Below are 12902 nucleotides of genomic sequence, written 5' to 3'. Positions count from 1 at the left end.
GTATGTATGCAGGTAGGTAAGAACTAAATTAGCTATCCAATAGTATGCTAGACGCCAGGTAGCCATTATGTGGTCACTTATATTCCAACAAATGCGAAATTGTTACATGCAACCGGCAGTGAATTGCAACCACAAAGGTGAAGTGGAGAAGCAGAAATCCATTGCCAACACACACATAAGCATCTGTGCATTAGGGTGCATCACTTTACATACAAAAAAGTCGGTACTCTTTTATTCATCAGAATTATAAATTCTATTTTATTTTACGACTCCCGCCAAAAAGAAGAGTTTAATCTTAGAAGGTGCATACATACATACATATGTATTTATGAAATTGTTTAAAAATTTTATCATTGGACTAATAATTATTAGGGTTTTTTTTTGAATTTTTTTCTAAACGATCCAGCTCATGTAAATCATAATATTTTTCCAAAATGATTTGGCGGCAGTCTTAAAATATAATAAATTTCATAATTCCAGCGGAAAAAAAACCTCAACTATTTTTGGTGAGGCACCTTAATGTGCCTACATACATATGTATATCCCTTATTGCTCATATTACGTTCATTTGTATGTTGGAGAATAGTTCTTGGAATGTCAGCAAAAAAAGGCAAAAAGACAAATAATCAGTCGATTGCTTTTACCTGTCGCTAAGTCGTCCACTTGTGAAATATGAACAATAGATGTATGTATGTCGATATGTACATATGTAGCATCATCTGTTTCGATTGGCTTAGATTAGCTCAGGATAGTTGCCTCTTGGTGTGGAGGCTTGAGGGGATGTTGAATCTCGCCGCACCGAGCTTTCAACAGCCAGGTGAGAGCTCCTCCGTTGGCCGACGTCGATGGACAGCTATGCACCTTGCATTCCAGAATTTTCGCCCAACGTTCGCTGAGCCGACTAAGAGCCTATCTGTCCACATTCAAACCCTATTTAGCCAGTTGAGTCTTTATAATTTTCTTTCTAGCCGGCAGTTCCTCAATAGTGCCAGCTAAGGGCCTTCATTTCCGTCTTGCTAGCAGAGTATGTATTTATATGTAGCGCTTGGATTCTAGCAACGGTCTGCAGGGATCGGTTCGGCCCGAAATGAATCCAAAGCGTTTGAGGATTGCGGAGTACATTGCATTAAGTGAATGGTAGGGGTATTTCGAAGTACCTCGCTGATTCCAATTAAGGCAGTTCTTTCCACTCTCTTCAATTGCTAAACGATGATAACCTTGTCCTGAGCACTCTCTGCTATAAGGCACCAAGCAATAAAATTGCAACACTATATGTAGGACTACCGACACCTTCTTTAACCTACCCTCTATATTCGGTATGCAGGAGAGCTTGCTGTTAAGCATCAAGCCCCGATTCTGCATCCTGTCGCAGAGCGTTAAGGGAAGCCCACACGTTGAGGGAGGTCAAAAAAATTGAGATTTTATACCTCCAAACTCCAATGACTGGCAAAACAAAGCCTTGGATGGCTCCCCCTTCTTTTTATGACCACCACAGTACGCGTTTAAAGGACTTTGATTTTAGGGTATGCGATGTACGGATCCTTAATGGAAAGGTGCCTCTGCCCGGCTAGTTTATGTTCTCGGGCGGACATCACTGGCAACCCAAAAAAATGTGGTGGACGGGGCAAGGCAAAAAATGCGTCAGGCTTTGCGACATCTAAAACAGCTGGCGCGTAAATTAGCTATGTTGAATTTGTAGTGGGAAAGAAACTCGAGGAAGAGGAAGGCCCCCTTTGCGTTGGAAATACCAGGTGGAGAAGGACTTGGCTTCACTTGGCATTTCCAACTGACATCAGTTGACACAGAAGAGAAACGACTGCCGTGCTTTATTGAACTCGGCCAAAAGCATATAGCCGGTTACAGCGTGAAACAAGAAGAAGAATAATTAGGTAAAAAAATTATATAACACCTTCGACCATAAACTTGTTTGGAAATATAACCTTGAATATACATACATATATGTACGGATCCAAACCATGTATACATTTTTTACTAACTTTTATTTAAAAACGTCATTATGATGTCACTTTGATCGATGGCTTGCTTGTCGAGATCGGTTATGAAATTTTCCTGTTCTTCGAGATCACGTTTTGAACGCGTAGGCGTTTCGCTATTCTCCTCCTCGGTTAAACGATGATAGACATCGAGTAGAAATTGTGGTGCTGATTTTCTGGAATTGTGAAATGTAGATATTGAAGTATTAGAGTCAACATAAACTAACAAATCAGCAGATATTTAATAAAAAATAAAATAAATATAAGTTAACGATATCAAATGACTTTTATTGAGAACTATAGACATACATACATATTTTGATGTAATATATAAAGGTATAAATAATTGATAAATTATACGTTTTATTTCTGGTCGACAAATTCATATACGTTACGGTGGTGCAAAAACAAATTTACAATGTTAAGCTCTCACCCCCTAGGATTTTGCTAAATGGTATAAAAAAAACCGGTATTTTTTTGTAATAAATATCATATTTGGGTCACCCCTTGAAATGCAATAGAGGGACCCATAACAAATTGCTCGTATTAAAAAATGGTTAAATAAACAATTGGGTATTATTATTGCAAGCATCCTGAAGAGAAACAGAGTTTTTCGATCCAAAAATTTTGATTTTCAAGAATTCCATAACATTTTCACGAAAAAGTGTTTTTCCCCTTATAAAACACATATGTATGTACGTGGAAAACTTTATGGGGTTTGAGGCAGTTCTAAATATCTATTATTTTTAAAATACGGGTATTATTTTTATTTTGAAAAGTCCTAGGGGGAGAGCTTAATATTTTAAACTTTTTATAAATTTGTTTTTATTTGATTTTTTTTTTTTGGTTTCCTAAAGATATTAGAATGTACATTTATTTCCTATTGAATTTTTTTCCATAACAATGTGCACAAAAAGTAGAAATAACATTCGACAACGCTTCTTTCGCCAACTATATGACCTTAGGATATTATAATGAATTCCTGTCTAGCGTCCAAAGCCAGAATTTAAAAAATAAGAGCTATCGTAGCTTTTCTAAAAGTAATTAGATATCTATCAGGTCTGAGCGCAAAAATATCAAAATTGATACATGTTCATGTATTTATGTGCACAGATTTGTGTATGTACATACATACATATGTAAATCCACATGAACCAAATTTTTTGCATTGCTCCGTTTTTCGGTAATTCGAATCTTTCTTTTTCACAGCTATTGAATACAATTTCGCAAGTATGAAAAGTAATACTTGCAAACGAGTGCAATGCATTCCCCTTGTGGAATATGAAACAAGCGATTTGTAGACGAAATGGAGCCCCAGAAAATGGGTGCATATAAAAACATGAGGGCGATTCCAGCGAAAAGTCTACCGCGAAAAAAAAAAAAATAAAAATATATATCTAACTTGGGCCGATTGGCTGCTTTTATAATATATATTGGTTATGTAAGCAGAAACATTTTTGCCAAAAATGGTCTCGTTAGTTGACGCCCGGGTCGAGATATTTTGAAAACTCGTATTTATGTCTGATTTGTTTCACATTGCAAAAAATGGAACCGCTGGTGGCGCTGATGTCAAAATAAAAAGTACGTTCGACATGAAAAGCATGTTTTCTTCTCGTTAAAAATTCTTTCAAGATCAATATTAGCAAAAATTTTTCAATGCAAATTTTAGTAACGTAACCAACAGCTGTAATTTTTTACTGAATAAAATTTCGACTTTCTAAATTTTTTTAACATTTTGTCATACAAGTGTCACGTACCGCCTGATTGGAAATACCCACTTCCTGCGTTACGGACATTCCATTTTATTTAACTGATATTAGGGTTATACGTTAGGGTGATAAAAACTGAGCCCTGGTGGGTAAGTACTAGAACGGGGTACTTGAGGTCAATGAACTTTGTTAAAAAAAATTTCTCCTCGAGAAAAAAAAATCGATGTATCATACTTTCATATCCGACTGTACATGCCGAAGATATGACGAAAAATGCAAAAAAGCAAACCCTATGTTCAGCAAAAAAATTGTTATTCAAAATTACTTTGAAAAAAATACTTTGGATTCGAATATGAATGGCGAACGGCGAACTTTTTTCAGGTACGGTGTAAAATACATATATTTATATGTGCATATGTACACATATACCATACATGCAGATAATTGAAATTTTTTCTATGCAAATAAAAAAAAAATATGCATTTTATAACTCAATCAAGGAAACAACTACAAAAATAAGTGTTTCAGCGAGCGATTAAAAGGGAGTTATTCCGAATATTTTAGAACTCTTTATTTCGGTTTTATTTTAAAGAAACTAGGTGTTGATAACAATATGTAGAGGAACTAAAAAAATTTCGTTTTTAACACTCCGACGCCTCGCTATGAACTGAACTATGCTCGCGAGGTAGCTTTCCATCGAGCCTTTGCTATACGTACGTGTGTATATATGTATGTACATGCAGTCCACGATTGAGAGAATACAAAGGTTGCGCCGATCTCGGACCGCTATTCCTCTCTTAACGAATTTGACAGAATCGTTGTTTGCATGACATCACACTTGTGCAACTTGTTTACGTTTTCCTTGCAACATTTTTTCTTCTTCTTCCATTCTTGCTCGCGTTTTGGCATTTCTCTCTCGCAATTGCACCAGTGTGACGTCACACAAAAGTTATTCTCAAAAATCCTCTCCGATCGGCGCAATCTTGTATTCTATCATTCTTGCATGCAGTCGTATGTTGGCAGGTGGAGTTTTAAAACGTAACTTTGTACATGTAAATGCTACATATTGTAAATATGTGAATATGTGAATAAGACAAAATGCAAATGGGAAAAGAACAGTAATGAGTAGAGCCTTTAAGTAAACACATATGTACAAATAATGTTATGCGATAGTGTTTTCGGCGGCAACAATAAGTAACAGTATTAAGATTAAAAAGTAAACACAGCAAAATATGTCAACAATTACAGCTCAAAAACGACGTAACCCCGCAAACATATTCTGAGCGTTCAGAATATATGAGTCCGAAAGGTGTCCTAGGTAGGTAAGAAATATGAGTTTCAAAAACAAAAAATTTTTTACTCTTATATGAATCTTTTAGGATTCATATATGAGCCAAGTTATGAGCCAGCACCTTGTGCCAATATAAAAACAATAAAGATTTGAAATTTATATCTAAACTTGTTTAAACAGAAATTGAAAATAATTAGAAAACAAAAAATGAACAAAATTTAGCTTCAGCTGCTGCTATTGAATGCATGTTGGAATGTGTATATGCATGTAAGTATGTATGTATGTTATTTGCAAGGACTTTTTGCGGAATGCCTTTGCAAATATAGTGAGTTGAATAAGACTCAAAGAGCAACCTAAAATTAGAGTCCGAATGTAGCAATTTATGAGGCCGATAAGGGTCTCAAAAAGAGTCATATATGAGGCCAAAACTTGTATTAAAAGAGTCCAAAATGAGCCGTATATGAGGCCAATAAGAGTCCAATATGACTCATATTGAGGCTCATTTGACGTATGAATTTAAGCTCATATAAGTCAACATTCATAGGAAGGGAAACACACTCATATCGGACTCTTAAATGAGCTCATTATGAGCGTAATAGCTCCGAAATAGGACTCCTTAAAGACTCATTTATGACTCCAAATGTTTGCTGGGAAGCAATATCGATGAGAAGTGCAAAAGTGAGCAAAGTATACATAAATATCTACCCAGCAAACATTTGGAGTCATAAATGAGTCTTTAAGGAGTCCCATTTCGGAGCCTTTGTGCTCATAAAATAATTCAAAAATAATATGGACATATGTATAAGTGAATATAAAACTATTTTTTTATGTAAATATTTGAACTAAGGTAAGGCAACCCGGCAAAGTAGCCAGCTAGTCTGTTAAGCAAGCATGTGCACGAAAGAGCATACCCACCATGCAAAACATGAGAACAGGTGAGAATAGGTGAAAAATGAGCAACATGATTTCTTTTATTTAATTTTAGGAAAATGTTATCATTATTACTCCGAAAGTGATGAATTTTTGTGTCAACAGGATTCTCCAAAAGCATCTAATTTACACCAAAGGTAGGAGTGAAAAGATAGGAACCGCTATAGCGAGAGAAATAATTAATTTTGTTTTTAAGTCCCAATTTTGTATAATTAAATTTAGAATTTGAAATGGATAAATCTTTAAGTGCTCGATTATTGAATATTAGTTTAAGACTGTCAGACTCGTACATAGGATGTACAAATATATTTAGGAATTCATGGATAAGTTGATCAAGCGATAAATTTGATGTCAATATCCGTATTATTATCGATAAATTTTATGTCAATATCGTTATCTTAAAATCGATAAATTTTATGTAAATATCGATTTTATCGATAATTTGATGTTTGATCGATAGTTAGGCATTCCGGACTCAATTTAGAGATATAAATGTTAGCATTGTCTCTTGTTCTGTGACATATTTATTACATAAATATTTATTTAACTAACTAACTGCTACATGCGAATCGATACTTGTAAATTTTAATATCGCTCAATGATGTTTTTTTTTTTGTTCCACTTACCTCAACGACAAATGACTATGCTTCCGTCGTGGTCTCTCCGACAATCCTAGAAATTCCAAAATCTCATAGGACACATCCATTTTGTCATCGTCGTCCAAGACGCGATGCATTATCGTCTGATCGACGCCATTATCTATGTAAATGCCAGATTGACTGGCTGCTACCAACATACGTGGACCACCACCACCACCACTGCCGCCTTGTCCACTCCATAGTCTATAATCTATATCTACACTTAGCTGGCACAGCAGCAGCAACACCAGGAATGGGATCCGCAAGACTGAACAGCACAGCCGATGGAGTGCGTTGAGAGCATTCAGGTGTGTGGCGCTGTGACTGGTGGTCGAGGTACTTCTCAGACGTTTACGTAAATATGAAATGTTTAAATGCATTTTTTTTATCTTATTTTTTTGTTTTTTTTTTTTGGGAGAATCGAAGTGCGAGTGTAGATGGGTTAAGTGTGTTTGTATGGCAAATATTTTAGTTGATATTTTGCAGATTTCAATTGTTTTTGCTTAACAAATAACAAATCATCAGTTTTATTGCGTTGGACGGTTGGACGTTGCGATTTAGGATATTGGCATACACTTTTCGTAGGAATTACTAAATACATAAGTTTTAGAAAATGCATGCATATGTATATGTATGTAAATGTGAAAATTTTGTTGCCGCGCCGCGTAGTATTTTTCTCTTGTTGTCTGTTGTTAAAAAAATATGTGCAATGCAGACTACATTTTTCTGCAAAAAGTAAATGTTTTAATATTTTTTTACGCATTCGAATTGAAAAATTTTTTCAACCCAATTTTCCGCATGGTTCATTTACTTGAACAGTTACTCACATAAGTATTTTACGATATTTAAAATGTTTTCCATTTTTTGCAATGTTTGAAATTTTGATTTAAACGTTTTTATTTTGTATAATGAGCTATACATACATATGTATGTATGTAAGTATATAGTAAGTCGCGCGTTAAGTTATATAAAATATTTCTTGCGTATACCGGCACTTTTTCTGGTTTATTTATTTGTTTGTTGATTTGATTGTTTTTTATTCTTTTGAAATAATGTTTTTTTGCGAATTTGTTACAAATTTGTTTAACGGAAAAGTAATTACTTAATTTCGTATATTTGTCTTATTTTCACTGAATTTCACCGAAGATTCACAGCTGAAATAACAAAATACACATTTGAGTGGTTCACAACATCCGAATAGGTCGCAAAAGTGGAGGCCGCCAAGGTAGGATATTAAACGCAATTAAAAATTAAGTTTAATTGTAGTAATAATCACATAAAGTTCAATTTTTACACATACTTATGCACAAGTACATATACAACAGATAAAACTATGGAATATGGCGATTATGGAATATGTTCGTGTCTGGTGGAAGCCTATCGAGGCTATTGCCAAATCCATCATAGTCAATGAATTCAAATTCAAAACATCTGCTCAAAAAGATAATTTGGAGAAATGCTTCACTCATCAAATATTTGCAGACCCTTTTACTTCCTACCAAAATAGATCGAAACCTACCAAATTGTTTACTAACCTAACTAATTCTTCTTCTTCTGCTGGATTGGCACTAAAACCGCTGAAGTTGTTTTGCACGAGTTCAACATAAGAGCGTGTCAGACGTGGCAATATATTTCGATGCAATAAATTTCGATCAAGGCTGTCAAATTGAGAAATCAGTTGCATGAGCAGTCACACCTTGCATGGAAAGTGTCTTTCGAAAGAGGTTTTTATTTCCGAACGGCGAATTGCAGGAAAAATTTCTGAAATCGCTTTTTGGCTGTTCACACAGCGAATGAGTTTCTGGCAATCTTTCTCGATACTAAAATGCAACCATGGGCGGTGGGGTTGTCGTTTGTTTGCTATTTCTCTTGTAAAAGCGAGAAAATATAGGTTATAATTAACATATTTGTCGTGTAAACAATAATTTAACAATTAAGTATATTAAGCAAAATAATATATTTCAAGCATTTTTGATATTTAATTCAACAATATTTTTTATCATTTTACACAAATTCACGATCAGGGCCACACGGCAACACTCGATTAGTTTGACAGCACTTGCAGAAGAAATAAAAATTGCTAGTGCAGCACGAGCAAGTTGAAATATATTTCCGAAATCGATTTTCGCTCTTGCAGTTGCAGTCCCACCTTGCAACTTTTATTTCTGAAACTGATTTCCGAAAGGTGACAGAAAGATCTTTCTGGCTGTTCACACATCGAAATAAAATTTCTCTTTCTCAATTTGACAGCGAATTGCGTGCGAAAGACGGAAATATTGCCACGTCTGACAGGCTCTATAGTACGCCAGTCGATACTTCTTATAGCTGGCTGGCGCGTTGAAATTGAGAAGCATATACATTAGGGTGGTCCAAAAACAGTAATGTCGGAATTGCAATGCTCACATCCCCTAGGACTGTTCTATATCGAAAAAAGTATACTCCTATTTATTTTTTTTAATCAAAAAATATGGACATTGGTCACAAGGTCGCCCATGCTGTTCATATACATAGGTGTTCGCCCTGGTCTTGAAACCTTCCCGTAAGTTGCCTAAGTTTCTGATACAATTTTTGGGCGTTTTTTTTCGTTATGGTTCCCTGAAATCCGACTACTTCTTTGGTGGAAGCGGCGATATGTAATGCCGGCAAATATGGTTCCACAACTTGCATATGTCGGTTTGTTGAAGAGTGATCGGTCGTCTGTTGTGATTGCACATTTACGATGTTGAGCTTTCCTTTCATTGCTGGACGCACGCTTTTGCCTCACAACGATACCTTCCTTGCCCATTCTGTGCGCTCCAAACGCTCATAGAAGGGACCCTAGGTCACCTAAGCCTTCTCCGTCGGGACCTGGGCATAAATGAACAAAGTGTTGAAGACTCACGCTTTGAATCGGATTGTAGCAAGCTACTCATTCAGAGTAATAAACGGCAATAGTCTGCAACTGAGTCTTTCTCCCACCACTCATCCGACGCCGTATTTGCGCTCCTTTACATTTCAGCTATAATAAACGTCACTAGATCGCACGTAGTATTTCTTGCTTTGCTGCGTCCAACAATTTCCTGGATGGCGGTAGTGACAGTCATAGTTTTTTTTTTTGGGTCCAGGTTTCGGGGCTAAGAGGAGCAACCATAGTGCATACCCTGCAGGACAATATAATATGTTAGTGCTTTAGTTATCCCATAGTTTCTAGCTTTTTAGAGCTTTTTGCCTTCGGGTAGAAATTCCGCATGATTTAGTTTTTCGTCATACATACATACATATTTATGTAGTCTAGTATTTAGTCACTCCATTTTCGAAATGTATGACGCCGCTTTAAACGTAGCGCTGAATTTTGTATTAACCTAATCCCCAAAAAGACGTAATCAACATTTTTTCCAAAATTTTTATTTTGATACAGAAATGTTCCTAGAACATCCTGCGTATTTCTGCATCAAAAAATAAAAAATAAATAAAACCTTTTACAAAATTTCGCTTAAGTCTTTTTGGCGGTTAGAACTCGATATGCATGTGCATATGTAAGTATTTACAAAAATTTAAACATGTTTTTTATCTCAGCAATTTCTTTGTATTTACACGCCATTTAAATACTTAATATTTTTTGTTTTGATTTGTTGTTGTATGTAAATAATTGTATTACACGCGGATAGCGAGTGCCAATAGGCATTCCAGCATTAAGCGTATACATTTTCATATCTACATATGTACATACATACATACACAGCCGGTCACTTGTTTGGTATCAGCGGTTTTCCTTTTGTTTATTTAATATTCATAAACTTTTTTTATAAATATAGCATATTCTTTAACAAAAACAATGTAAATCCGATTTTCAAACTATAAACAAATTAAAAAAAAAATCAAAAAAGGCCGCCCCTATTCAAGTGGCCGGCAGTATATAAGTTAATAAGATTTTTGGTATGCATATTTGTAGCCCATTCAATTTTAGTACAATGAAATGCTAGTTTCCAGTTGATGACAATATCGTTGATTTTTAGCTTTTTTTTGACTGTGTCACGGTTTTCAAAAGAAAAATTTCAAAAAAATCAATGGTGTTTTACAGCCACTTAAACTTGCACTTAGTTGCACTAGAATTGAACGGCCCGCTATAAAACTTTTTGCTCAAAAAAATCTGAAATTTTGGTGAAAATTTTCGAAATTTGTACAAAGTTTGAAAATCGGATTTGCATGGTTTTTTTTGGTGGGCCTGATAAAGTTAGAAAGACCAAATTCCACGGTGTTGCAGTATACATATTAGTCCTTAAAATATATATGTATATTTTTTATTTCAAAAATAACTATTAAAAACTTTGAAGCATAATGTGTTAAAAACACATGCAATACTTGTCCTTATTCACGAAATTTTTTTGTTTTCAATTCCACAGAATTTTCTCTTTCATTTGATTCCCGCATTGTGATTCTACATTACACTAAGTTTTAAAATATTTTTTTTGCATTAATCATATCCTTGAAACTCTTTAAAAAATCCTTACATCAGATTAAAAAGGACTCAAAACGCAGTTTTACCATATTTGGCCCGCAGTTTCGCGAGTACATACATTTTTTTTTTTTTTTGTGGAAAATTGACTCTCGCACGGTGTCTGGCTGGACCCATTAGGTACGAATGTGATGTTAAGGATGCTTTGCTGTCCTTGTAACTATCCTTTTATTGGAGGTTGGCTAATAGAATTTTAGGAAAATTCAAAATATTTCAAATAGCTAGCTCATTTACAATACGTTTACTTTATAAGTAAAGTAGAAAAAGGTCGGGGCTGACCCGTCCGCCTAACGGATGGTTAAGAATATATGCTATATTTTCACAAAAAATTTATGGATATTAAATAAATAAACGGAACACTGCCAATACCAAGGATCAAACCCTAATCAAGTGACTTTCAGTGTATACATATGTAGACATAAACAATAAAATTCACTTTGTAGTAAGTATGCGATATATAGAACATGCATACATACATATGTACATATTTATAGTACATTTTACATACATTAGGATGCTCGTGAAATATGCGAAATAACGACAACAACAAAGCGTTTGAGCAGAGAATTAAGATATTGGTGGAGATGCGCGAAGAAAGCGCGGGAATAAAGTTGCTCAAAATGTATGTATGTATGTGCATACAGTCATACCTGCACATATATAAATTTTGGCCCCGTTTGGATTCGGTTAAGGCGTGGCGCACAGGCGTCAAAGTTCAAATTACCCTATGAAGACGTCTTAACCGACTCCAATCGGGGCCAAAATTTCTACGTGATATCTTCGATAATTTGATTTTTTTAAGGACCACCCTAAAGTGCATATATACATATGTAGATACATTGTGTTTGTACATATATATGCAAAAATGTGCGTAAGCAAAAGTTTAATAAAAAGGAAGACCACCAACGCATTTTACAACAACAGCAGCTACTGACAATCCAAGAGATACATTTGTAGCGATGTACATCTGATCATTGATCAATGGTAACGATAGCATTCACTTTATAAATGTGTAGCTCAAATTGATGAAATTATTATTTCTTATAGTTTTTTGCATTTCTTATGAAAATAAAGTTTCACTAATATTTATTTAAACACATTTTAGGACTTTATATCCTTTTCTTATACATACTCCTTTTGCACACACTTATTGAACCAAATAAAATCGTAAACTAAGGTGCGATTCTTTTAAAGCACATCAAGGCGCACATTATACATACTACAAATTTAACCATAATAAGTTTAGTAAATCTCGACGCACTTGCTCCACACACACACTACACACGCCTGCTGAGCATTTTCTATATTTGTGTACATACATACATACACACACAAATGTGCACTTTTATTTCTATTATACGATTGTTATGTACATATATGCGTTTGTTTGTTTTTTTTTTCCTTATATTACTGCCGTATTTGTTGTAAGCGAAACCAATTGAGGGCGCCACCACAACAACCCGTAGCATTGAAGTGCATTGCGCGAACTTCCAGAAATAACTGAGTGTGGTGGCTGGCCGGTGGTAGTAGACTCAATTCGATCGACAATCCGATCCGATTCAACAATGGGCAATGGGTTAGTGCGGCAATTGCGGCATGGAGGCAACGCTGACGAACCTGTTCTGCTCAGCAATCTAGCGCCATTACCATCGCAATTGCCGGCGCTCCACACTCTACTCGCTTTGCTAAGAATTTACATACATACATACTATAGTGTATCTACTGTCGACAGTAGGTATATGTATTAGATCGGGTCGGTAGCCATAGGAAAGAAAAAAGTTTGTTATCAACACCCTCCCCCCCCCCNATCGTTGGAAAAGTATGAAAATAAAGGTTGGTACATAT

At 35.3% G+C, this 12902-nt stretch overlaps 1 protein-coding gene across 1 annotated transcript; it reads right to left on the bottom strand.

Moving 5' to 3' along the window:
• Positions 1-1997: 1997 nt before the first annotated feature.
• LOC108375784 (protein 60A-like) lies at positions 1998-12617 on the bottom strand (the record flags this gene model as incomplete). Its single annotated transcript, XM_017631936.1, has 3 exons — positions 12431-12617; positions 6551-7153; positions 1998-2170 (listed from the first exon to the last, which is right to left on the bottom strand). Coding segments are annotated over exons 2-3 (565 nt in total), but the record flags the coding sequence as incomplete, so codon positions are not given.
• Between the last annotated feature and the right edge of the window lie 285 nt (positions 12618-12902).

The sequence above is a fragment of the Rhagoletis zephyria genome, unplaced genomic scaffold, assembly GCF_001687245.7.
Source record: "Rhagoletis zephyria isolate East Lansing unplaced genomic scaffold, Rhagoletis_zephyria_1.1 Rzeph_scaffold_09426, whole genome shotgun sequence".
NCBI classification, from domain to species: Eukaryota; Metazoa; Arthropoda; class Insecta; order Diptera; family Tephritidae; genus Rhagoletis; species Rhagoletis zephyria.
This window is presented reverse-complemented; position numbering and strand designations above follow the sequence as displayed.